The 27,871-nt window shown below is 50.3% G+C and overlaps 1 protein-coding gene across 6 annotated transcripts; it reads left to right on the forward strand.

Annotated features, from left to right (window-relative positions):
- Positions 1-13,006: 13,006 nt before the first annotated feature.
- LOC120980908 (anillin-like) lies at positions 13,007-27,737 on the forward strand. 6 transcript variants are annotated; one of them, XM_040410276.1, is made up of 26 exons: positions 13,007-13,082; positions 13,886-13,968; positions 14,047-14,262; positions 14,437-14,492; positions 15,195-15,249; positions 15,323-15,474; positions 15,626-15,736; positions 15,864-15,950; positions 16,063-16,174; positions 16,401-16,466; positions 16,966-17,150; positions 17,224-17,315; positions 17,415-17,550; positions 17,626-17,761; positions 17,833-18,006; positions 18,169-18,295; positions 18,379-18,427; positions 19,422-19,475; positions 21,796-21,825; positions 21,905-21,926; positions 23,449-23,558; positions 24,753-24,806; positions 25,618-25,704; positions 25,775-25,882; positions 25,953-26,125; positions 27,361-27,737. In XM_040410276.1, exons 2-26 carry the CDS (start codon positions 13,935-13,937, stop codon positions 27,509-27,511), a joined length of 2,577 nt encoding a protein of 858 aa, XP_040266210.1. In that variant the 5' UTR covers positions 13,007-13,082; positions 13,886-13,934; the 3' UTR covers positions 27,512-27,737. The 6 variants fall into 6 exon arrangements, with proteins under 6 accessions (XP_040266210.1, XP_040266212.1, XP_040266213.1 ...); XM_040410278.1 differs by having other exon boundaries at positions 16,969-17,150; XM_040410279.1 differs by having other exon boundaries at positions 14,440-14,492.
- Positions 27,738-27,871: the final 134 nt, after the last annotated feature.

Below are 27,871 nucleotides of genomic sequence, written 5' to 3' on the forward strand. Positions count from 1 at the left end.
TGTTAATCCACACCCGGACGGCGTAGCACAGGACAGAGCTGTCCTCCCGGATTCAGGCCTCCAGCCTGGCACAAGGCTGAGATCCCACAGAGATTGCCAGAGCTCCAACACTACTGGCTGTTTTTTATAGGCCTCTCAAAACCCTGCCTGGAACGTGGGGAGTAGTCACCCACCCAGCACTTTGACTACTCCCAGTAAGAGCCGTCCCGGATCAGCTATTTACAGCCATACTAGATAGCAAGGTGTCAAACAGCAACTGCTGCTGACACATGAAAACTGTCTCTTACTCCACCGAGGCCAGGAACATTGGTGACACGTACCTATCATCCACGATGACTCCTTGTACCTTCTTACAGTGCCTGTAGGGATATGCAGCTCAAGGACTCATTCACACAACCGTATGGTCACCAGGCCTGTGCTGCAGACTGAAAACATCGGTATGCAATGCACTGGCCGTGTGAACTCTGTGCTGCAGTGCGATCCGCAAAATATGGCAAAAGATAGGACATGTACTATTTTTGCGGTGCGGAGGCACGGACCCGAAAGCCCATGGGAGCGCTTCCAAGTGTTTCCGTGGGCTTCCGATCCCTGCCTCTGCTCTGCAAAAGATAGGACATGTCCTATCTCTTGCGGATCGCCGACCCATTCAAGTTAGTGGGTCCGCACTGCAGCACAGAGTTCATACAGCATAGCGGCCATGTGAATGGGCCCTAACTCTGAGACAATAATCCGCTACATGTCCTCCTGCTCATATGTATGGCCATATACCTATATACAGCCGCCAGTTACAGTATTACTTGGTTCCATTGTATGTAGAAAATATTGTAACTTGAAATCATCCTAAGGGCTCATTCAGACGGCCGTATGCTGTCCGCAAAAATACTGAATGCTATCCGTTTTTTTGCGGATCTGCAAAAAAACAGATCTGCAAAAAAACGGATAGCATTCAGTATTTTTGCGGATCCATAGACTTCAATGGGGCCATGTCCTGATTTTCACGGACATGTATAGGACAGGTTTCATTTTTTTTGCGGATCCGCAAAAAAAACGGATAGCATTCAGTATTTTTGCGGACAGCATACGGCCGTCTGAATGAGCCCTTACACTATAAAAACTGGTGATTGGCTGCAAAGTGTCAGCCCCAGAAAAATAATAAGATTAGAAGTGAATGGCTAATACAGATAACGGTGAGGAGAAGCTTCGGGAAGCCGTAAATCACTTTCTATGGTGAGGAGAAGAGCGTCGGCAGGTCCTGTATGGTCAACGTTGTGCCGGAAAAATAAGATGGAAACCTCAACCGATGAGCGAGTAAGTATGTGATAACATTCACTGCAGCAAATGTCTATGTCTTGTCTCCTTCCTATACAGTAGAAAGTCAGATGATGGCTTCGGCCTTCTGAGTGCCAAAGTGTCCTGATTATTATTATTTTTTTATTAAAGCGCCATTCATTCCATGGTGCTGTACATATGATAAGCGGTGCACATACATAATACAGACAATTGCACTAAGCATGAACAAGATGAGTTACAGACTGGTACAGAAGGAGAGAGGGCCCTGCCCGCGAGGCTTACAATCTACATGGTATGGGAGAAGGACACAGTAGGTGCGGGTGAAGCTGTTTTTGGCGGTTTAGAGGCAGCAGGGTCACTGGTTGTAGGCTTGTCTGAAGAGGTGGGTTTCAGGTTTCTTTTGAAGGATTCCACTGTCGGTGAGAGTCTGATATGATGGGGCAGCGAGTTCCAGAGTCTGGGGGATGCGCGGGAGAAATCCTGGAGGCGATTGTGGAACGAGGCGATATGAGGAGAGAAGGAGGTCTTGTGAGGATCGGAGAGTGCGTGTGGGGATGTATCGGGAATGTAGCTCAGAGATGTAGGGAGGGGACAGGTGGTGGACGGCCTTGTATGTGTTTGTTAGTATTTTGAACTGAATTCGCTGGGCAATGGGGAGCCAGTGAAGGGATTGGCAGAGGGGAGAGGCAGAGGAGTAACAGGGTGGGAGGTGGATTAGTCGGGCAGCAGAGTTGAGGATAGATTGGAGGGGTGCGAGAGTGCTAGATGGGAGGCCACAGAGGAAAATGTTGCAGTAGTCTAGGCGGGAGATGATGAGGGCATGTACAAGCATTTTTGCAGATTCAAAGTTAAGGAAAGCACGGATGTGGGAGATGTTTTCGAGTTGGAGGCGGCAGGTGGTGGAAAGGGCTTGGATGTGCGGTGGAAAGGAGAGGGCAGAATCCAAGGTCACTCCAAGGCAGTGGACTTGGTTGACCGGGGAGAGTGTGCAGCCATTGATCGTGATAGATAGGTCTGTTGGGGGGGTTAAGCAAGATGGGGGAAAGATGATGAGTTCTGTTTTATCCATGTTAAGTTTTAGAAAGCGAAAAGGAGAAGAAGGAGGATATGGAAGATAGACATTGTGGGATTCTGGATAGTAAGGTGGTGATGTCTGGACCAGGTAGATTTGTGTGTCGTCAGCATAAGAGTGATACTGAAAACTATGGGACTCTATGAGATGTCCCAGGCCGAAGGTGTAGATAGAGAAGAGCAGGGGTCCTAGGACAGAGCCTTGCGGGACACCAACAGAGAGGGAATAAGACGACGAGCAGGTGGTGTGGGAGTGGGAGACGCTAAACGTCCGGTCTGTGAGGTATGATGTGATCCATGAGAGGGCCAGGTCAGTGATGCCAAGAGATGAGAGAGTTTGCAACAGAAGGGAGTGGTCGATAGTGTAAAAGGCAGAGGACAGGTCAAGGAGAAGGAGGACAGAGTATTGTTTCTTGGTTTTGGCTGTTAGTAGGTCATTGGTGACTTTGGTAAGGGCAGTCTCAGTCGAGTGGTGGGGTCGGAAGACAGATTGTAGGTGGTCAAAGAGGGAGCAGGAGGAGAGGTGATAGGACAGGTCAGAATGGACATGTTTCTCAAGTAGCTTTGAGGCATACGGAAGAAGTGATATGGGGCGATAACTGGACAAAGAAGATGGGTCAAGTGAAGGCTTTTTGAGGATGGGTGTAATGGTAGCATGTTTAAAAACAGGGGGGAAGACACCAGAGGTTAGTGAAAGGTTGAAGAGATGAGTTAGGGCTGGTGGTACATCCTGATCTGTGGTGGTACATTTCTATCATCATTTGTCTTCTCTGCGGGATACCACCACTTGAAATAAGGGCTCATTAGTGATAGGATCAAGGGTTCTTTTGAACAATAGGCCTTTTTGAATAAAGAGTTTTCTTTGCCGCCACAAGTGGATCAATTCTGGATCAGCTCTTCCTCACATTCTGCCACTTGTGAACTAATCTTGCAATTCCCCAGTAACTTGGCTCTCAGTCTGGAGCTGGATCTATAGTGGTTCAGGTTTGAAGTTTGGGTTTTCATATGATAAGTATCTTGCTGGGTGAATCTGGAGTAGAATGATGGCATTTCTATATCTCCCCTGTAGTCATCTGAAGAAGTAGGATCTTCTTTTGTGAGCAATCTTGACAAGGTATCAGCATTTTTGTTAGTTTTGCCAGAGCGATATTTGGTCACAAAGTCAAAGTTTGGGAGCTTGGAGGCCCACCTTTGCTCTAGGGATCCTAGTCAAGTGGCATTTAGATGAGTAAGTACCGGCAGATTATTTTCTGTGTGGTCCCTAAGCAGTTCTTGAACTTCTCTGTTACAGCCCACACTTAAAGTGGATTTACATGGCCCGATTATCCGGCCAATTATTGGGAATGAACGTTCCTATGATTCTGTGTGTAAAGATGCCCCAGATCACCCAACAAATGAGCAAAACGCTCATTCATAGTGTGAAATGATAGAAGGTGCGGGCAGCAGATCGTACAGCACCCTGCTGCCCAGAAGCAATGATTTTGTAGGGGGACGGAAAAAAAGTTTGTCCTCATAGTGTGGAGGTGATCGATGCATGGAAATGCAACCCTTCACCTCCACTTAACGAGCAGCCCACTGTTGGGTAGGAATGCCTTCTTCCTGACAATCGTCTTCTCCTTGCCTGGTGTAAATGCACCTTTAGGAAAGAAACTGTAACTTTTATGAGTTGTAGTGTTGGTCTTTTCTCTCGGCTCCTCTCAAGAATCGGCTAGCATAAGCGATGACTATTTGTTTCCCAACTTGAACTTGAGATAGTGTAGCTCCTAGGTCTTTCTTACTCACATCTGTACACCGAAGCAAGTTAGTTGTAGTCAAGGACTCGTGCTTCTGTGAGCTTTTTTTGAGAAGTTGGAAGGTTATTTCACACTCTGCTCCAGTGAACAGGGATCTTGGCGTTCCGATACGTCTTAGGATAGTCCTTCAGGAGTTCTTGGAGAGGCTCTGCAATTTAACTAAAGTGTGGTATGAATCTTCTGTAGTAGCTGGTGAAGCAGAGGAAGATGATACCTTCCTTTACTGTGGTTAGAGTTGGTCAGCTCTGAACTGCAGCTACATTTTCTGGTTCTGGTTTTACACCTTCTTTGAACTGTTACCTTCAGGTTTAGTCTTGGTTTTTGGCCTCACGGAGGTGACGGCTCTCGGGGCCTCTAGCAAAGATAAACCAAAGTTTTGTAGCAGCTCTAAGCTCTAGTCTCAAAGATTGTAAGTCTATCAAGGATTTGCCCTACAGTTCTAGATTATGGAGAGCAGCTCCTTCTAGGGATTAGAATTTCTACTTTCTGGTTTGTGGCGACAGGATATAGCTCGAAGGTATCTAACATCTTTTCATGGAAGTCTCTCCCATGTAGTGCGGGAACCCTGGCGCCCCCAAAATAGTACAGCATAGTGAATGGCACCGTTGCAGGGTTCTCACTGTCAGACATGGCTATTGATGTTTTCTCCGGATTGCTTGGGTCAGCGGGAGGCAAAAGTGCAATTTTAAGGCACGTTGATGTGGGCAACAACAGCATACATAGTGTGTGGCCCCTTTAAGTGTTGGGGCTGTGTAGCAGACGTGTGCAGCCGTGTTAGCGTTGGTCCCAGTCTTTTTATAGTTTTTTAAATTGTGTCTTTCCATTGGAAATATACATTTTTGTTCAGCATAACAGAGAGAAATGCACTGTAACCGGCAGGTACAACATCTGCTGCCTTCCTTCCTTAAATAAGGGCAATAATTGCCACCTGTTTTTCAAAGAATGAATGACCTCACTCATTGAACTCCACACTGCTATTATTTTGAACATGCCCTTTTCAATAAGTGATTGAATTACAGAGAATCAGTAGCATGCATGTCATGGCTGTTGGGTCTTTGGGTTTCTATTACTCTACCACACCTGCTAGTAAATTATTTGCCATGTAGAAATATCCTTTCTAAATGATCAGGTTAGTGATGTCTGACTGCTATTATTTTGAACACAACTGTATCCCCAGGATTCTTATATACCTCCACTAGGAGGTCCCCGTCAGGCCTTTCTTAGTCCCTATCTTCAGCTGATAACACTGGGAGCACCCCCCCCCTAAGATAAGAAGAAATATCTCCCCGACTAGAAGGAAGACGAGACTGATGCAGGGCAGAACAGAAGGAGCGATACGCGGGTAAAATAAGCTGGGTGTCAGAAACCTCCTTCCCCTCCGCATTTTTGAAGGCATTGACATATGCAGAACCTGACGGGGCCCCAGAGATAAGGGCCAGGAGATCACCCGCCTTCTCCCCCTCATCATAATATACAACTGCTTTGTTTGGGCCAATTCTACAATATGAGCAGTATACGTGTCCTGAGAGAGCTAACTGGCGGCCCCTCTCTCCACAAACCCCCGTCCATCTCCAATACCTCCCTCAGAGAAATTCCCTAAATTAAGTTTGGCCCTACTAATGCCCCGCTCTAAGACAAGCCTTCATGGCGTCCCACACCGTCCCTTTCATAGCAGATCCTTCATCTTGACTTAAGTGTTCCTGTAAGGCCTGAGTGATATATGGACCGCCTATAACCAGAAAGGGTTAAATGACTATAACCACTCAGGGGGCAATATCATCGGGGGTGGGGCATAACCGTATCAATAGAGGGGAGTGGTCTGAAACACCGATCCCACCTGCCAAATAATGGGTGCCAGATCAAAACAGGGTAAGTCCTCATGAGACCTCGTATAGCAGGAGAAGTGGCGGATGAATACTCCACAGATACAAAGGAGATACCTCCTCCAGCACCTCCCAAAGGAAAATGGCGGACTATTCTCCTCCCCACCAAACCTATCCCAATAAGAGAATACTGTATTATTAGTCGCCCACCGTAATATTGGGTATGTCACTAGTAAAGGACAGAACGTCTCGAGAGCTCTGGTATACAGAGGCGGTATATAAATGGAGACTGTGCCTTCACCGCCATTAGGCTCAACCGTGGACGTGTTCACCACAAAGGAATGGACTTCTGAACCAGTACACTAGAACTAGATAGAACACGTCCTATTCTTCTCCGTTTTGCGGACAAAGACAGGCATTGTTACAATAGATCTGCAAAAAAAAAAAACAGATGCCACACGGACGTCACACGGATGTCATCCATGTTGTGGATACGGCTGTGTGCATGAGCCATTAGGGTGATCAGGGCTCCCACAGGTAGTCGCGTCGGGTACAGCATGGCGTATGGTCCTTGCAAGTTGCGAAGTCGACGTCTTAAATTCAGGAGCGGACTTCGCTAGTTTTCGACCTCTGAAGAAAAACCAGGAAAAAGACGAACTATTGCAAATTGCTGGCGACATCGGCCGGTTCCTGGCGGCCTTGCAGACGGTGTCACGGTCCCTATAATGGAGCAACTTGACCAGCACGGATCAAAGTGGCGCTCCTGGGGTTAAAGGTCTAGTAGGGAACCGGCGTGGACGCTCCACCGCATACTGGACAAAGCACTGCCGACCTAAACACGTCTTCTCATAGTAGTAGGTGAGATCCGCCCTTCCGTTTTCCTGATTCTCCACGATGTCCGCCCAGTAGTGATTCCATGTGCTGCTCATGGGTGCGGGAGCCTCAGTGAGAGAAGGTGGCCGATCCTCCACGTCACCACCACGGCCTTCCACCGCTACAATCCGTTCATCAACTTTCTGCAGGTTGTGACGTATAAGGCCTCTATAAGACGGGCGTGTCCTGTGCGGAAATCACGCTCCGTGCATGATGCACTGCTATAGACACTGCTGGTTTCGCAGGAGCACACGACATCATACTGGTTTATAATGCTGTGTGTCCCTGCATGACCTTACTGCTACAGAATTATACATAATGCTGTGTGTCTCTGACATATCTGTCATGCAGAGACACACAGCTTTATGTCAGTATAATTCAGTAGATACAGGTCATGCAGAGACACACAGCATTATGTCAGCACAATATACCGCCCCAGCAGAACCAGATTCCACAGTGCAGCACAATATACTGCCCCAGCAGAACCAGATACCACAGTGTAGCACAATATACCGCCCCAGCAGAACCAGATACCACAGTGCAGCACAATATACCGCCCCTGCAGAACCAGATACCACAGTGCAGCACAATATACCGCCCCTGCAGAACCATATACCACAGTGCAGCACAATATACTGCCCCAGCAGAACCAGATACCACAGTGCAGCACAATATACTGCCCCAGCAGAACCAGATACCACAGTGCAGCACAATATACCGCCCCTGCAGAACCAGATACCACAGTGCAGCACAATATACCGCCCCTGCAGAACCAGATACCACAGTGCAGCACAATATACTGCCCCAGCAGAACCAAATACCACAGTGCAGCACAATATACTGCCCCAGCAGAACCAAATACCACAGTGCAGCACAATATACTGCCCCAGCAGAACCAGATACCACAGTGCAGCACAATATACTGCCCCAGCAGAACCAGATACCACAGTGCAGCACAATATACCGCCCCTGCAGAACCATATACCACAGTGCAGCACAATATACCGCCCCTGCAGAACCAGATACCACAGTGCAGCACAATATACTGCCCCAGCAGAACCAAATACCACAGTGCAGCACAATATACTGCCCCAGCAGAACCAAATACCACAGTGCAGCACAATATACTGCCCCAGCAGAACCAGATACCACAGTGCAGCACAATATACTGCCCCAGCAGAACCAAATACCACAATGCAGCACAATATACTGCCCCAGCAGAACCAGATACCACAGTGCAGCACAATATACTGCCCCAGCAGAACCAGATACCACAGCGCAGCACAAAATACTGCCCCAGCAGAACCAGATACCACAGTGCAGCACAATATACCGCCCCAGCAGAACCATGTACCACAGTGCAGCACAATATACCGCCCCAGCAGAACCATGTACCACAGTGCAGCACAATATACTGCCCCAGCAGAACCATATACCACAGTGCAGCACAATATAGCGCCCCAGCAGAACCAGATACCACAGTGCAGCACAATATACCGCCCCAGCAGAACCAAATACCACAGTGCAGCACAATATACCGCCCCAGCAGAGCCAGATACCACAATGCAGCACAATATACTGCCCCAGCAGAACCAGATACCACAGTGCTGCACAATATACTGCCCCAGCAGAACCAGATACCACAGTGCTGCATAATATACCGCCCCAGCAGAACCAAATACCACAGTGCAGCACAATATACCGCCCCAGCAGAACCAAATACCACAGTGCAGCACAATATACCGCCCCAGCAGAGCCAGATACCACAATGCAGCACAATATACTGCCCCAGCAGAACCAGATACCACAGTGCAGCACAATATACCGCCCCAGCAGAACCAAATACCACAGTGCAGCACAATATACCGCCCCAGCAGAGCCAGATACCACAATGCAGCACAATATACTGCCCCAGCAGAACCAGATACCACAGTGCAGCACAATATACCGCCCCAGCAGAACCAGATACCACAGTGCTGCACAATATACTTCCCCAGCAGAACCAGATACCACAGTGCAGCACAATATACTGCCCCAGCAGAACCAGATACCACAGTGCAGCACAATATACTGCCCCAGCAGAACCAGATACCACAGTGCAGCACAATATACCGCCCCAGCAGAACCAGATACCACAGTGCAGCACAATATACTGCCCCAGCAGAACCAAATACCACAATGCAGCACAATATACTGCCCCAGCAGAACCAAATACCACAATGCAGCACAATATACTGCCCCAGCAGAACCAGATACCACAGTGCAGCACAATATACTGCCCCAGCAGAACCAGATACCACAGCGCAGCACAAAATACTGCCCCAGCAGAACCAGATACCACAGTGCAGCACAATATACTGCCCCAGCAGAACCATGTACCACAGTGCAGCACAATATACCGCCCCAGCAGAACCATGTACCACAGTGCAGCACAATATACCGCCCCAGCAGAACCATGTACCACAGTGCAGCACAATATACTGCCCCAGCAGAACCATATACCACAGTGCAGCACAATATAGCGCCCCAGCAGAACCAGATACCACAGTGCAGCACAATATACCGCCCCAGCAGAACCAAATACCACAGTGCAGCACAATATACCGCCCCAGCAGAGCCAGATACCACAATGCAGCACAATATACTGCCCCAGCAGAACCAGATACCACAGTGCTGCACAATATACTGCCCCAGCAGAACCAGATACCACAGTGCTGCACAATATACTTCCCCAGCAGAACCAGATACCACAGTGCAGCACAATATACTGCCCCAGCAGAACCAGATACCACAGTGCAGCACAATATACTGCCCCAGCAGAACCAGATACCACAGTGCAGCACAATATACCGCCCCAGCAGAACCAGATACCACAGTGCAGCACAATATACCGCCCCAGCAGAACCATATACCACAGTGCAGCACAATATACCGCCCCTGCAGAACCAGATACCACAGTGCAGCACAATATACTGCCCCAGCAGAACCAGATACCACAGTGCAGCACAAAATACCGCCCCTGCAGAACCAAATACCACAGTGCAGCACAATATACTGCCCCAGCAGAACCAGATACCTCAGTGCAGCACAATATACCGCCCCTGGAGAACCAAATACCACAGTGCAGCACAATATACTGCCCCAGCAGAACCAGATACCTCAGTGCAGCACAATATACTGCCCCAGCAGAACCAGATACCACAGTGCAGCACAATATACCGCCCCAGCAGAACCAAATACCACAGTGCAGCACAATATACCGCCCCAGCAGAACCAAATACCACAGTGCAGCACAATATACCGCCCCAGCAGAGCCAGATACCACAGTGCAGCACAATATACTCCCCCAGCAGAACCAAATACCACAGTGCAGCACAATATACCGCCCCGGCAGAACCAAATACCATAGTGCAGCACAATATACTGCCCCAGCAAAACCAAATACCTCAGTGCAGCACAATATACTGCCCCAGCAGAACCATATACCACAGTGCAGCACAATATACTGCCCCAGCAGAACCAGATACCACAGTGCAGCACAATATACTGCCCCAGCAGAACCATATACCACAGTGCAGCACAATATACCGCCCCTGCAGAACCAGATACCACAGTGCAGCACAATATACTGCCCCAGCAGAACCAGATACCACAGTGCAGCACAATATACTGCCCCCAGCAGAACCATATACCACAGTGCAGCACAATATACCGCCCCAGCAGAGCCAGATACCACAGTGCAGCACAATATACTCCCCCAGCAGAACCAGATACCACAATGCAGCACAATATACCGCCCCAGCAGAACCATATACCACAGTGCAGCACAATATACTGCCCCAGCAGAACCAGATACCATAGTGCAGCACAATATACTGCCCCAGCAGAACCAGATACCACAGTGCAGCACAATATACTGCCCCAGCAGAACCAGATACCATAGTGCAGCACAATATACTGCCCCAGCAGAACCAGATACCACAGTGCAGCACAATATACCGCCCCAGCAGAACCATATACCACAGTGCAGCACAATATACCGCCCCAGCAGAACCAGATACCACAGTGCAGCACAATATACCGCCCCAGCAGAACCATATACCACAGTGCAGCACAATATACCGCCCCTGCAGAACCAGATACCACAGTGCAGCACAATATACTGCCCCAGCAGAACCAGATACCACAGTGCAGCACAAAATACCGCCCCTGCAGAACCAAATACCACAGTGCAGCACAATATACTGCCCCAGCAGAACCAGATACCTCAGTGCAGCACAATATACCGCCCCTGGAGAACCAAATACCACAGTGCAGCACAATATACTGCCCCAGCAGAACCAGATACCTCAGTGCAGCACAATATACTGCCCCAGCAGAACCAGATACCACAGTGCAGCACAATATACCGCCCCAGCAGAACCAAATACCACAGTGCAGCACAATATACCGCCCCAGCAGAACCAAATACCACAGTGCAGCACAATATACCGCCCCAGCAGAGCCAGATACCACAGTGCAGCACAATATACTCCCCCAGCAGAACCAAATACCACAGTGCAGCACAATATACCGCCCCGGCAGAACCAAATACCATAGTGCAGCACAATATACTGCCCCAGCAGAACCATATACCACAGTGCAGCACAATATACTGCCCCAGCAGAACCAGATACCACAGTGCAGCACAATATACTGCCCCAGCAGAACCATATACCACAGTGCAGCACAATATACCGCCCCTGCAGAACCAGATACCACAGTGCAGCACAATATACTGCCCCAGCAGAACCAGATACCACAGTGCAGCACAATATACCGCCCCAGCAGAACCATATACCACAGTGCAGCACAATATACCGCCCCAGCAGAGCCAGATACCACAGTGCAGCACAATATACTCCCCCAGCAGAACCAGATACCACAATGCAGCACAATATACCGCCCCAGCAGAACCATATACCACAGTGCAGCACAATATACTGCCCCAGCAGAACCAGATACCATAGTGCAGCACAATATACTGCCCCAGCAGAACCAGATACCACAGTGCAGCACAATATACTGCCCCAGCAGAACCAGATACCATAGTGCAGCACAATATACTGCCCCAGCAGAACCAGATACCACAGTGCAGCACAATATACCGCCCCAGCAGAACCATATACCACAGTGCAGCACAATATACCGCCCCAGCAGAACCATATACCACAGTGCAGCACAATATACCGCCAACCCCGTGGAACCATTCATTTCAACGGGTCCGCAAAAAAACGATAGTTACTACGTGTGCATTCCGTTTCCGTATTTCCGTTCCACAAAAAAATAGAACATGTCCTATTACTGTCCGCATTACGGAGAAGTATAGGACTGTTCTACTTGGGGGTCGGCTGTTCCGTTCCGCAAAATACAGAAAGCACATGGATGTCATCCGTATTGTTTGCGGATCCGTGTTTTGCATGAGCCCTAATATATTTTTTGCGGAACAGCTATGCGGACATATATACGGAAACGGAATTCACACAGTCATTTCCGCAAAAAAAAGCGGAACGGCCATGGAAAAAAATACGTTTGTGTGCATTGGCGCTTTCTTTCAGATTTTTCCCAGGCGGGTGATTCCAGACATCTATTGTATTACATGTTGCGCCCGTTTCACCCTTCTCACATTTTATTGCTTTTTCTTCATATAAATATTTGTGGCATCGCATTCACAGTAATAACCAGCTGCTTTCTGAGATTTCTGGATTATTTGACGCTCATTCTATCACACAGACACATATTGATTTCTGGCAGATAATTATTCAGTCACATACCACGGGTCGCTGAATGTGAACAAGGTTCTGACCCGTGCGTCTTCCGTGTAACCTGAGGAGAATTCCCTCCTGATGACGTCACCGGCGCCGCACGACTCTCGGTAATATCCTGTATAATGGAGTCAGCGCCCTCTAGCGGCAGTTTCATAGCTATCCCCTATCACGGTGCCGCACGAGGGAGCACCGCCCCTATTATAAATCAGCCAATAACAAGGGTCGAAGGCAGTGATTGACAGGATGTCACCTGACGTTTGCACTAGAGGTCGAGTTGTGTGTTTCAGCTGCCATATTGTCAGAGACTTTGGTTGGTTACTGCGAGAGCTGTGCTGCTGCAGGAGAGCCAGGAGGAGCAGCAGCCTCTAGTGCCAGGAATGCTCAGACTTGAGTTAGGCGCCGAGATTGAAAGCTGAGGAGCGCAGGTAACGGAGGCAGGTGCGGCGGGAGGCCGGAGGGGTCAGGGTGGGTCTGAACGGTACACACTGTCCGTATCGACCGGCTGGGTCTGTGGAAACAGCCTCGACTATGGGTGTGAAGGTCCTAGCACAGTACAACCTCTCATCTACCCGTCTGTACCGCGCAGTACGACCTCTCATCTACCCGTCTGTACCGCGCAGTACGACCTCTCATCTACCCGTCTGTACCGCGCAGTACGACCTCTCATCTGTCTGTACCGCGCAGTACGACCTCTCATCTGTCTGTACCGCGCAGTACGGCCTCTCATCTGTCTGTACCGCGCAGTACGGCCTCTCATCTGTCTGTACCGCGCAGTACGGCCTCTCATCTGTCTGTACCGCGCAGTACGGCCTCTCATCTGTCTGTACCGCGCAGTACGGCCTCTCATCTGTCTGTACCGCGCAGTACGGCCTCTCATCTGTCTGTACCGCGCAGTACGGCCTCTCATCTGTCTGTACCGCGCAGTACGGCCTCTCATCTGTCTGTACCGCGCAGTACGGCCTCTCATCTGTCTGTACCGCGCAGTACGGCCTCTCATCTGTCTGTACCGCGCAGTACGGCCTCTCATCTGTCTGTACCGCGCAGTACGACCTCTCATCTGTCTGTACCGCGCAGTACGGCCTCTCATCTGTCTGTACCGCGCAGTACGGCCTCTCATCTGTCTGTACCGCGCAGTACGGCCTCTCATCTGTCTGTACCGCGCAGTACGGCCTCTCATCTGTCTGTACCGCCTGTACCGCGCAGTAGCACTGTGGTTTTTCTCCCACAGGTCTCTCGCGTGTGACGTGCTTCGGTCCAGATCCTTGTGACTGCGGAGGATGGAGATGAAGCGGCAGCCCCTCAAGCGTCTGTGTGAGTTTTCCCCTCAGGGGTGGATGCAGCGGGGCGCGGGGTCCGATGTGATTCCTTGTGAATTTTGTTTCTTTTCAGGTTCAGACTTCACCAACGAGTCACCGAGGAAGAGACGCTACACTGCAGCAGAGGATGGAGCTGAGAACAGAGTCCCCGGGGCCCAGGAAGAGCTCTCCACGGGGACGTGGCCTTCTCTGCTGCGCTGCACTGAGCGAGAGGTGAAACCAGACACCCCGGCCATCGCATCAGTGAGGTCCCGCATTCACATGTTTCAAGAGAGGAGGAGGAGAAGAGGTACGAGGCACACGGAGGCATCCGTATTTTTGTGCGGATCAGTTTTTTTTGCAAACCGCAAAATACATACGGTCGTGTGCATGAGTCCTAACCCTTATCTTACCTCCTGAGTCCTCTGTGCTGCTTTGGGCAGTCTTGGTTTGCACCTCTCAGCTCTTGGTTCTCTTCTTTCAGCAGATGGCGCTCATGATATGAAAGTCGACTCTTTGCCCTGGACGGAAAGTGAAGTGGTAAATGCCCTCTTTTTGTGCCCGCTGTGGGCTTCCATTTACTTGGTGTGCAGAAGCTCCCTGCTGGCTGGTCGCCGGCCGGCACGAGCTCCCTGCTGGCTAGCTGTGTGCCATGACTGCACCCCCTGTTTGTACCATCTTTACCACCTTGCTGTGGTCCTTTATGCCCCCAATAGCCACACAGCTGTTCCCATAATCCCTCAGGGCCGCCTCTACTTCCTTGACCAGTAAAGTCCTCTCGGGGTGTTTCCTGTTGGCTCTGGTGGGTCATGTCATGTATTGTCGTGAGATCACAAGTTTCAGTAAAAATAGACTTAACACGACTAAGTTTAGTAAACTCTTTATGCACCTATGATAAAATATATATATAACCGTCCTGCAAACAAATGAGCGAGCTCCATAGACCAGCACTTTGCCGCCGCCCTTATCATTCATACAAAGAGAGGTTATGGTAGCAAGACATCTTACCCTGAGGTCTTCAATGGAGCTGAGCTCTCTGTTCCAAAACGTAGTGTTTTCTATTCTCCTAGCCCCACTAAAGGTCAGTACACCTGTACACTTACCTCACACTGCAGGTATAGACATCACTAAGCAGTTACACTTTACACTTCGGCTGATGCCATGTCTCCTAGGCGGTGGTGTACTAATCGGTATGGCTGCTCTGCTCTGTTGTGTATGGTGAACCCAGCTCTCTCCTCGCAGGTTGTCTCGGGGCTGATGGACGCTGTGTCTGAAGAGGAAGTGGAGCCACTGGCAGGTAGCGGGCAGCTCCGAGGTGCTGTGCATGCAGTGGAGCCGCAGTGACATCACACGTTGTGCTGTTCTTGTAGGATGCAGAGATGAGGGGACTGTGGAGAAGGCTGGAGGTAAATGGGGACTAGAAGAACATCTGCCGATGGCTCATAGCACCTTGGCCACCCAACGCCCTCTACACTCAGACGAGGAGCCTGCAAGTACAGAAACAGCCAGCCGCCTCCGCAAGGTCAGTTCTGAAGGGCTTGTAGAGGGGGACTTGTGCTCCGAGATGAGGGGAGCGCCGCGACACACAGCGCCGAACCCGGGCTAGAAGGGAGAGGGGACACGCTCGCCATATGCCGCTGACATCCCTCACACAGCTTTTCTGCTTCCTCCAGGAGCGTCAGGAAGAGCTGGCAATGGTGTGTGCAGTGCTGGACCGCAGCAACCCGTGGAGAGCGGCCTCAATGAGGCAGCCACAGAAGAGGACCCTGATGCCGACCAGTCAGGTAATGGAGGGCGTCACTGAGTGGGGGTGTCAGGTGCTGAGGTGTTTTTTGCACTGGTGGAGTTTGGTCACTTGTGGTGAAATGCAGCTGATTTCATGGACCTGAACCCTCCCTCACTGGTCTCCAGGACCTCAGCGGAGGGAGAAGGCGACGCCGGGTTAGAACCGGACGTGGGCGTGTGAAAATGGGCCCCATTTTGGATTCAAACTCAAGTGTAAGTGACAACCGCCCCATTAAAGAGCAGCTGCATTGTGGCCAAGTCCATGGAGACCTCTGCCGTCGGCACCCTGTCTTCTGCTCGCTTACCGTCTGTGTCTTCCATGTAGGGATCAGAGAGCGTGGAGTACTCTCTAGAAGGCAGCGATGGATCCCTCGATATATCAGATGATCGATGCGTTTCTTCTCTTGAAGTTCGGCTCAGAAGATCCTGTGATTCTGGTGAGGCTCCTTCTACAATTATTAGATTTGTCCCCTATAGACCTCCCAGTCTGCTGCAAAGAAATAGAAACTGATGATTACTGCCCAGATGGCGGCCAAAATGACCGTCGTGGCCTATGGATCCGTTTATTGTAGGTGCCGGGAGAGCTTCCCTGGTGCCAGAGCCTAATGTGTAGCGCAGGAGCTGCCGGCATGGGGGATGGTAACTCAATTCTGTCTATTCCAGATTGTCTTACCCCAGAGGAACCTCCGTCTTCCTTATGTGACGCAGCAGACGGGAGCTCTCCAGAAGGTACTCTGACGTAGTGCTGGGGGCACTGTGGGTGGTTTACAGCGCTGAGTGTGGAAGAAGCGCCAGGGTCCCCTTACTAATAGTAGCGGCTCCTCAATGGTCAAGACTCATTGCTTGGCCTTAGTTTCCTTTTTAGCCATTCCTAGGACACGTAGCTTTTCATTTGCTTACTCCTGTTCCACATTGAGCAGCCCCCGGACATCATGGTTTCTCCTCGTTGTCTCCTGTCACACCGTGAATTGTGACATCTCGACTTCCTAACACAGAAATAAAATGTCCCCTTTTTCACCATTGGAGCAGAAGCTCTTACCCAGGGTAGTGCCCATAATGGTGCCCTGGCATTGCGTCCATCTTTGCTGAGCTTTTCATATCACACATAGGAGATTCTGTAGACTCCGTATTCCAATAGGCAAGTGTCCTTGTAGAAATAGGTAGGAGGTTGATGGGATGCAGCTCTCTGGGGTTATTTCCCATATACTCCAGCCATGTCTTCTGACAGCAGTGATTCCAGATGGAGATGAGAGGAGGATAACCCTGAACAGCTCGGAGCTGATCGATAGAATATTTGAGGGTGTGCTGGATGTGAGCGAGGCCGCTGAAGAGCCTGACGTGGACCTTCCTCCGGTGTCTATTCTGTCTCCTCTTACCAAGTCCCTAGATATTCAGGCTGCTATCAGCCCCCTGGTGAGTCCTGCTCTGGGCAAAGTCTCTTTCCTCCAGGCTCCTCCACGTTTCTTATTCTCCACTGTTCCTGCAGAGTTCTGTTGTGTCCAGTTTGCCGGAACTGCACCAAGAGCCCCCAGAAACCCCAAAGACCTCAATCATCGAGGAGACCCATCTTCCCTACAGGTATGTTGAGGTGATGATGCGAATGTGGCTGGTGTGTCAGAAGAGTCCCTGGACTCATGCCCTGTATGACATGAGGGATATCGCCTGCTCTCATTGCAGCATTGACACTTACCGGACTCTGCAGAGGAATGTCCTAGAGGAGCCCACTTCCCAGAGGCGTTTGGCTACCAAGAACCACCTACCCAAGAGGCAGACCGAGGAGCGCGTGCCAATGGATGCGAAGGAGAAAATCAAGGTGTGAGACGTCCTAATGGCTGCTGTGATCTCTAGTGACCTGTTGGAGCCTGACGAATGTGTTCTTGTCTGACAGCTCCTAAGTAAAGAGGTGACCTCACTCCAACGCATTATTGAGCAGTCCTGCTGTGCGCTCAGCTACTGCGTGGACGCTGAACACGGGAAGGGAACGCGGCAGGAGGCGGAGGCCGAGCGTTTGCTCCTGTTGTCCTGTGAGTGAGTCCTTCAGGTGCGTTATGTGCAGTAAGTGGATAAAGAGTAATGGCGGTCTCTCCCTGGTTAGGTGAGAAGAAGGCTGCACTGCTGAAAGAGCTGGAACGACTTCGAGGAGGAAGATCAGAAGAGCCACTGTCCAGTCCTGGTGGTGAGCTGAGACCTTGTCATGGCTCGGTCACCATATCTGAAATCCGTCTGCCCCTGAAAGTGGACTATGTGTGCTCCACCATCCTGGAAACAGGTACTGCTATGGCTAGCTTCACACCATTTGTTTTCATCCCATGATTGGGCAGGATATGTACCGCACAGATGGATATACAGTTTACATTGCTGGGATTCTGGGGTTGATGGACCATAGTTTGTAACGAGATGCAGAACCTGTAGCCTCTCCTCTCTTCCTCAGGGCCTGCCGGGCATTACTTCGTTATACTGGTCCGTTACGGAGCCTATGATGTGGTGGCTACACCTCTAGCCAGTGCTTCCGATGCTCAAACAGGGGACACCATAATGTTCCCTACAACGGTGACGCTGTAAGTGCTGCGACCTAATCTGCTGGGGTCCCTGAAGAGTTGGACCCTGGGGCACATCACATAATAACTTTTTATCTCCACAGGAAGGATGCCTCCGCAGACTTCAGAATAGAGATAGAGGTCTACAGCCTGGTGAGTAGATGTAAACGTCTCATCCCCTGGACAGATTACTGCAGACGGGTCTGCTGGAGGCTAAAGCCTCTCTAGAGTACAAACCGCCCTGTAGAGTCTGAACCTGCCAAATATATGGAAGTGCAGCTGCAGGATCAGAGTCCATGGAGAGGCACCATTCTGCACGGGAGCTGCAGCCGCATAACAATTGGAGACTTATCTTAAAATAGATTTGTTTTAGATCCACAGGAGCAATAGCACGAAAATTTAGAAAGGGGTCAGATGGTCTTTAAAACGTTCCCTGCCAAGAGCGGCTGGAACATAATGGCTGCAGATTTTAGTGACCGTTTTTAAAGCCCAGAATCTTAGACACCTTTACATGATCAATTATCGAGTATTGTAAAAAGCTTTGAAGCGATAATCGCCGATGTAGACACCTTAATCCTTGTCCAGAATGACGATTACAGCGCAGACGATTCTACAGTCGGCGGAAATGCGACTGTCTGCCTGACAAACGTTACACAATACTCCGAGGGTTGGCGAATAACGAATCGTTTGTCGCTCAATCAAATCAATTATCTACTCCTGTAAAATGGCAGGGATCAGAGTGAGAAGGTTCACCTCTTGGTTATGTACGTGCTGAAGGAGAAGGTGCAGGTAACTGGGGGGGTTGCATCAGTGATCTGTGCCCCCCCCCCCCCCATCCCCCATTGAATGGTTAGGCGAGGATATGTGCTTGTCAGTATAGACCAGGGATCAGGAACCTTAGGCACTCCAGCTACTGTGAAACTACAACTCCCAGCATGCTCAGCTGTTCTCACAACTCCCAAGAAGTGAATGGAGCATTCTGGGAGTCCCAGATTTTACTCACATCTAACCCGCTGCTGTGAAAGACTGAGATGGGCCAGTGACAGCCGATCCTGTGCTGATCTGTGTAGGGGGATGTTGGGTTTGGGCTGCCTTGCTTAGACATCACTACAGCTGATTCTGCACAGTCATTGTAAATGTCTTCCAGGCACAAGTCGGAACTGCCCTGATCCTGGATAAGAGGAAGTCGCTGAAGCCCAAGGTACTGTGACCTGATAAACCATCACCAGTTGGCGACATGAATTGACAGTCTTGTCCCCATTTGGATCTAGTCCCACCACTGCACTGCGGCTCCTTGTAGTGACCAAGTGCCGTAGATGTATGGCGTGGGATTATAGCCCTACACCTACGCTCCTGATCAATTTGTGTCAATTTGCACATTTAAAGAAAATTAAACTATAGATTACATTAAAAAAAAATCCTAAAAAGAAAAAAATCTCTACAAAGCCCTTAACAGAGAGCCCTATGTGTCATGTAGAAAGCATTGCAGTCATTGTTCCGATAGTCCAGCAAATAAAAGTTGTCAGGGCCCTTTAACCACTGTAGCGGGAGTGGGCAAGGTGCCAACTAACCGCTCTGACTTTAGGCTAGTTCTAAGGGTGCTATCCTGATGATCCCCTTGTTTTCACCCTTTAACCCCTAAACAGGGATCTGGCCTTCGCTGCAGGGGACCCACCAGGCCACCACCTCTTGAAATAGTCCCAATGTAGTTGACAGCTGACCTACAGAGATCAGAGACACCGATGTGAAGTGCCAAGGGGTCAGGCAGTATTCATAACAGTCAGAAGGCAGCAAAGGGTCAGTAGACGGGCTAAAGGCAGGCAGCAGAGTCGGTAAACAGGTAGAAGTTCGGTACACGGGCAGACAATCAGAAAAACACAACTTCACTGGTTAAACCAGTAAACTAGGATCCGAAACTCAGGTAAGGAGTGAGACGGCGGCCCAGCATTTATAGCAGAAGCTGATTAACAATTAGAGGCAGTTGTGGAACTGCACATATTTATTTATTTTATGCACTTATATAGCGGTGACATGTTCTGCAGCGCTTTACAGACATTAGATAACTGTCCCCAATGGGGCTCACAATCTAAGGTCCTTATCAGTCTGTCTTTGGAGTCTGGGAGGAAACCCACAACAACACGGGGAGAACATACAATCTCCATGCAGATGTTGTCATTGGTAGGATTTAAACCTAGGACACCAGTGCTAACTGCTGAGCCACCATAGAGCAAGGAGAGGGGGAGTGGAGGTGACGACATATATGGGAGTAGTAATAGTCGAAAGCATGCTCCCCATCTCCCACCAGCAGGCTTACCCACCAGTTTGCAGTAAAGGTGTAGATGGGTGTTACCAGTCGGGGGGTGTCCTCAGAGTCTGACACCAGCAGCACTAATTTGACAGACGCACCCACTACTGGTAACACCCAGCAGTACCTTTACTGCAGAGTGCTGGCAATTTAGTTATAAACTTCTAGCAGGAATAATAGAGGAATGGCACAACATAGTCATAGGAATAGATGCTCCAGAATTATAATAATTACAAAAGGACTGCAAGTAGTTACTAAACCAGAGACGTCAGGAGAGGGGAGAGCTCCTCTTTATGTATCAGCTGCATAAAGCAGATACACTGGAATCAGAAGAAGCAGGGTGATGCACGCAGTAACCCTAGTCATTGGTGACGAAACATTTTGGGGGAGATTTATCAAAACTACTGCAAAGAAAAACTGACTTAGTTGCCCATAGCAACCAATCAGATTGATCCATTCATTTTCCGAGAGCTCTGAAATATTAAAAGTGGGATCTGATTGGTTGCTTTGGGCAGCTTTGCCAGTTGCCTTTTGCACCAGTTTTGCTAAATCTCCCCCTTTGTCTTTTTAGCCTGCAGCGCAGCGTCGGGGGTTCTGCTTTAGGTAGGTCAATGCTGTGGGGGGCAAGTGTACAGTTTTCTTTTAGCACAAGGACTGCAAATGAGAGAATGGTCAGCGGAGACTCCACAGCGAGACCAATGAGACCGCTGCTCTCCAGGCCGTTTACTGTTCTAGGAATACATAGTAAAAGCGTGAAACTCACGATGAACAGTTCAGAAAAATCGCATCATCTAAAGGAAGGATTTCTATAATCCAGTTCGCACAGCGCCGCCCTTGTGAGGATGAGCATTTCTCCGGTATAGGCAGCGTGACAACCGTCACATAGTGCATGGATGTAAAACGCCAGTTCTCGTGTTCAGCGTCCAGTCCTCCATGTAATATGGACGTATATCCTGACTACAGCGCCGCTCAGGAATCCTGTATTCCTCCTCCTGCTCTGGACCTGGATTATAGAAATCCTTTCTTTTGATGATGTGATTTTTCGGAATTGTTCTTCGTGTAGTTGACTCTTTTTACTATGTATTTCTGGAAGCGGTCTCATCGGCACACGGAGCCGTCACCTGATATTGGACTAAGTCTCCGCTGATGATGACGCCATCATACTGTTAGCGCTGTACAGTCTCTAGAAGTCCTGAACGCTGCTCCTTCTTCTCAGATCACACCCAAGAAGCTCCTGTCCTCCCGAGTAAGTGCCGCCACGTTCTGTCTGTTGATTTCCTGCGGTTATGAGGTAGGTTCTCACTTCTCTTGTCTCTTCTGTGCAGAAATCCTCTTTGAACTCTCCAGGTAAGTGTGCGTGCTGCTCCCCTAAATGAATCCTCCTCATTCTACTAATCATCTTCCTGAACCCCACACACAGGTTTTCTTTATGTGCTGGTAGTTTGTAATCTTAACGCAAAAAAGCGCCCCCCAATGATTCACTCTCCACCTGCAGCCTGTAGTTCTGCACTGAGGAGCGCCCCCCAATGATTCACTCTCCACCTGCAGCCTATAGTTCTGCACTGAGGAGCGCCCCCCAATGATTCACTCTCCACCTGCAGCCTGTAGTCCTGCACTGAGGAGCGCCCCCCAATGATTCACTCTCCACCTGCAGCCTGTAGTCCTGCACTGAGGAGCGCCCCCCAATGATTCACTCTCCACCTGCAGCCTGTAGTTCTGCACTGAGGAGCGCCCCCCAATGATTCACTCTCCACCTGCAGCCTGTAGTTCTGCACTGAGGAGCGCCCCCCAATGATTCACTCTCCGCCTGTAGTTCTGCACTGAGGAGCGCCCCCCAATGATTCACTCTCCACCTGCAGCCTGTAGTTCTGCACTGAGGAGCGCCCCCCAATGATTCACTCTCCACCTGCAGCCTATAGTTCTGCACTGAGGAGCGCCCCCCAATGATTCACTCTCCACCTGCAGCCTGTAGTCCTGCACTGAGGAGCGCCCCCCAATGATTCACTCTCCACCTGCAGCCTGTAGTCCTGCACTGAGGAGCGCCCCCCAATGATTCACTCTCCACCTGCAGCCTGTAGTTCTGCACTGAGGAGCGCCCCCCAATGATTCACTCTCCACCTGCAGCCTATAGTCCTGCACTGAGGAGCGCCCCCCAATGATTCACTCTCCACCTGCAGCCTGTAGTTCTGCACTGAGGAGCGCCCCCCAATGATTCACTCTCCACCTGCAGCCTGTAGTTCTGCACTGAGGAGCGCCCCCCAATGATTCACTCTCCACCTGCAGCCTGTAGTCCTGCACTGAGGAGCGCCCCCCAATGATTCACTCTCCACCTGCAGCCTATAGTCCTGCACTGAGGAGCGCCCCCCCAATGATTCACTCTCCACCTGCAGCCTGTAGTTCTGCACTGAGGAGCGCCCCCCAATGATTCACTCTCCACCTGCAGCCTATAGTCCTGCACTGAGGAGCGCCCCCCCAATGATTCACTCTCCACCTGCAGCCTATAGTCCTGCACTGAGGAGCGCCCCCCAATGATTCACTCTCCACCTGCAGCCTGTAGTCCTGCACTGAGGAGCGCCCCCCAATGATTCACTCTCCACCTGCAGCCTGTAGTCCTGCACTGAGGAGCGCCCCCCAATGATTCACTCTCCACCTGCAGCCTGTAGTTCTGCACTGAGGAGCGCCCCCCAATGATTCACTCTCCACCTGCAGCCTATAGTCCTGCACTGAGGAGCGCCCCCCAATGATTCACTCTCCACCTGCAGCCTGTAGTCCTGCACTGAGGAGCGCCCCCCAATGATTCACTCTCCACCTGCAGCCTATAGTCCTGCACTGAGGAGCGCCCCCCAATGATTGTCTTTTCTCACTGCAGCCTATAGTCCTGCAGTCAATACTCCTCTGCGGTCCAGTAATTTCCTGCTGGTTGGATCTCTGAACCTCACACTGGAATCTCTGGGCAAGCTCAAGTTTCCTCTGGAAAAGGTAAGACTAATGATGTACTGCCAGCCTCTCTTCCTCCTGACGCCATGTGCCATCACCAACATCTGTTAGACGTGTGATGTACCCAGGCCACACTCAGCCCGAGCTGCACCTTGGGGACCTGACTTACGAGTGGACATTGCTGTCCTGTATTGTATTCCCCACATTACAATCATTTTCAAGCATCTCTTCTTGTAAATTTGAATGTCCTCCTCTTCATGTACTATTTGTATTGTCTCCTCCACTTCTCTGGTCAGTGACTGCCCCCCGCACTGTATGTGTCCGATGTACGGTGTACCCCTGTTATATGGTCGTCCTGTCCCCCTCTTCTCTGGTCAGTGACTGCTCTCGCACCATGTATGTACGGTGTACCCCTGTTATATGATCCCCCTCTTCTGTGATCAGTGACTGCCCCCCGCACTGTATGTGTCCGATGTACGGTGTACCCCTGTTATATGATAGTCCTGTCCCCCTCTTCTGTGATCAGTGACTGTCCCCCGCACTGTATGTGTCCGATGTACGGTGTACCCCTGTTATACGATAGTCCTGTCCCCCTCTTCTGTGATCAGTGACTGCTCTCGCACCATGTATGTACGGTGTACCCCTGTTATACGATAGTCCTGTCCCCCTCTTCTGTGATCAGTGACTGCTCTCGCACCATGTATGTACGGTGTACCCCTGTTATACGATAGTCCTGTCCCCCTCTTCTCTGGTCAGTGACTGCTCTCGCACCATGTATGTACGGTGTACCCCTGTTATGTGATCCCCCTCTTCTGTGATCAGTGACTGCTCCCCGCACTGTATGTGTCCGATGTACGGTGTACCCCTGTTATATGGTCGTCCTGTCCCCCTCTTCTGTGGTCAGTGACTGCTCCCCGCACTGTATGTGTACGGTGTACCCCTGTTATATGATCCCCCTCTTCTGTAATCAGTGACTGCCCCCCGCACTGTATGTGTCCAATGTACGGTGTACCCCTGTTATATGTGCGGCCTGTCCCCCTCTTCTGTGATCAGTGACTGCTCCCCGCACTGTATGTCCTATGTACGGTGTACCCCTGTTATGTGATCCCCCTCTCCTGTGATCAGTGACTGCCCCCCGCACTGTATGTGTCCGATGTACCGTGTACCCGCTTTTTTATGTTCGGCCTGTCCCCTCCCGCTCCTCTCACGTTTCCCCCACTGTCTGTCTCCTTTTAGATGAAATTGGAAGGGAAGGTCGGTCGTCTGCTTGGGAATCATTTCCAGGATAAGGTGGTTATAGCTTCCTCGTAATTGTAGCGGGTAGAGTCCCTTCCCCTGGTGCGTGGCTGTCTGGTGGCTTCTGGTGCAGGACAATCTGTGGTTTTATTGTGAGCTGTGACACGTGGCCACCGTCCGGTCCTAGAATTTAAGCTTCATCCTCGTAGATAGTAGTTTTCTATCTTTTTTTGTGCAGTATACTTTTATTTATTTTTTATCAGTCGGGCACCAATTTCAAGATCTCTGCTTGCTGCCGATGAATGGAACCATTAGATGTTATCCTGATCATGTGTTACAGCAGCATGATTGCTACAGTGTATCAGTGCAGACTGCCCCCTCTAATGACAAGTCTCCTCAATTCCTCTTTTGATAACCATTCTGGAACATCTATTCTTATGTATGTCGTGTTGTTCCTCTTTTATTCCTTCTAGAAGTTTGAGTGAAGGTATATCTGGGTGTTGCCAGCAGTTTCTGTCCCTGATGGTGTCTAATCGATGCCTCCAGGGTCTTATTGTACAAGGACCCCCTACACACAAGGGTGACCCCTGATTGCCAGTTCATAACCTTTTACCAGGAACAACAGAGGAACAGCTCAACACAGTCACAAGGATAGATCTATCAGAATAGTTATTACATGGAGAATGGAGGTAGTTGTCGGCATGGCAGGAGAAATCCAATAGTAAAGACCCCTCCGTCCATCTTGTTCACACCTCACAATAACTCCTGCCACTGACCTGCTTTTACTGACGCTGCGCTGGCCGATGTGCCGCTACTAACCGTTGTGCTGCTGCCCTTCCTCTGCCTCATCCTCTTGTCTTCTCAGGTTCCATTTCTGTCTCCCTTGGAAGGAAACCTCTACCTAAAGGTGCAATGTCAGAGTCACTCCAGCGTCCAGCGCAGCGGATTCCTGGTATGTACTAAGGGGGGGGTCTTCCATGTTTTATCTTCTGATCCCACCACCTTCCGTTATCTCCTTCTAGACCATGTTTGAGGATGTCAGTGGACTGGGTGCTTGGCACAGACGTTGGTGCGTCCTATCTGGGAACACTCTCTCATTTTGGGCATATCCAGACCAAGAGAACTGTAAGGTGAGTCCTCCGCTGACACTGTGCTGGTGACCGATGTCCCTGCAATAGACTGACAGCATCTGTCCTACAGGAACCTCATGGGAGGACCAACCTCATCAACTGCACCAGTGCCAAGGTGGAGGCTGCCATGAGAGAGAGCTGTGCCCGGCCCAACACTCTGGAGCTGGTCACCATGCGACCACAGCGGGAGGACGACGTGGACAGCCTGGTGACACAGTGCCGCAACATGCTCTGCTTCACCAAGTGAGTGCGCCAGCGCTCCAGCCCCCAGTAGGAATGTAGAACATAGATCAGAGTCTGACTGCCCATAGGAATAGTCTGAGGGTCCGGTCGGTAGAACATAGATCTGGGGCTGGTCCAGGGTGGGAGGTAAGTACTGCGGTGACCGTAGACGTCCCCGATCCTTCTGGTTGAGATGGGGTTTTGCGCATTGTGAAGGATCCTCCCCATGGTTGGCGGGTGTTACATCCTCTGATGTAAGGACCACATTCCGCCCACCAGGGAAGTGTCCGACCAATCACAGCCAGCCTTAGTTTTACGGCTTTCTAATGGACTTAGTCCACTGGACACACGCCACTGACCTACTGGACACACGCCACTGACCTACTGGACACACGCCACTGACCTACTGGACACACGCCACTGACCTACTGGACACACGCCACTGACCTGGTCACGTGACTGACAGGTGCCATTAGTTCACACACTAATTTTGTGTATACGGTACTGCTAACATTGCTCCAACAATCATTGACACGCATCACTTCAATCACATTGGAATCGTTACCTGTCTGATAACTTATGGCTGGCGGGTAATAGACCTGCAGGTACCCACTTGGCCATATCCCTTTAGATAAAGTTGCCACCATTAAATTAACCTCCTCAACCCTCCTGCCTTCAGCATGGCCAGTCAGAAATATCATATCGTGCAGACACTGGTTGATGAGGCTCCTTCTCTGTAGTCAGACTGCAGCCGCCTTTATGTCCAAGTGCAGAAAGCAAGCCAAGCACTGACTGGGTGAAGCTCAGCCACCTGGTGCCAGGCTGGACACTGACTGCTTCTTCTCTCCACTCGTGGGCCGGGCAGTGGTCAGTGCTGACTGGCTGAGGATCCGCTAACCAGCACTATCCTTCTGCATTCTGCACCGCTCCATAGCGGTATTGCAGAGTGCACAGCATCTTTTGGTAAGATCTGTGATCTTAAACACCAGGGGGCAGTAGACCACGATGATGCGGCCTCAGCCCACCCACTGGTCCATGTGGCATCCACCACAAAGCCAGTCCACCCCGATTGTACTTCATTTACCATACAAACATCTGACAAAAATATCCTAAAACTCTGAAGCGGCAAACTGAAAACCAAGATTTGTGTCGGACCCCTTTAATGTTAACGTATTCTCTATGTGGCTGGCCGTGCGATGGGTCTTGGTGGCAGTTAACCTTTTAGTGGAGCTGAGCCCCATTTTCTGTTCCCCCAGGAGCTGGCTCTCTGCGGATACAAGGGAAGATCGGCAGCTGTGGATGGACTCCCTGAACCAAGTGCTTCTGGACCTCCGAACCTGGAAGACGAGTCCTGGGAAGGTGCCCTCAAGACGCCAAGCGCCGCCCGCTGTCGCCACTGCCCACTGACCGGTCCTGCCGACTGCGGTCATTGTTTTATGCACATTTTATATAGCAGCACTACATTGTATGGTGAGGTGAAGGGGGTATGTATTCTTGTATACGTGTGTGTATATACAGTCTCTGTATGTCCTAGGCCGGACCCTGTGCTCTGCTGCCTGTACTCGTGGAGCTTTCGTTTTAATGTTCCTGTTGATTCTAATAAATAATATGGTATATTTGAGCGCTGGACTGATCCTTTGGCTGCAGGTTTGTAAGGGTTTAAGGTAATTATTTTATTACTTAGTCCTTTTTATATGAAGGTAAATTTGTAAGAAGGAGCTCTGCTCGATGCAGTCTCCCCTGCTGAGCATCGGCTGACCCGGGGGT

This window comes from Bufo bufo, chromosome 10, assembly GCF_905171765.1.
Source record: "Bufo bufo chromosome 10, aBufBuf1.1, whole genome shotgun sequence".
NCBI classification, from domain to species: Eukaryota; Metazoa; Chordata; class Amphibia; order Anura; family Bufonidae; genus Bufo; species Bufo bufo.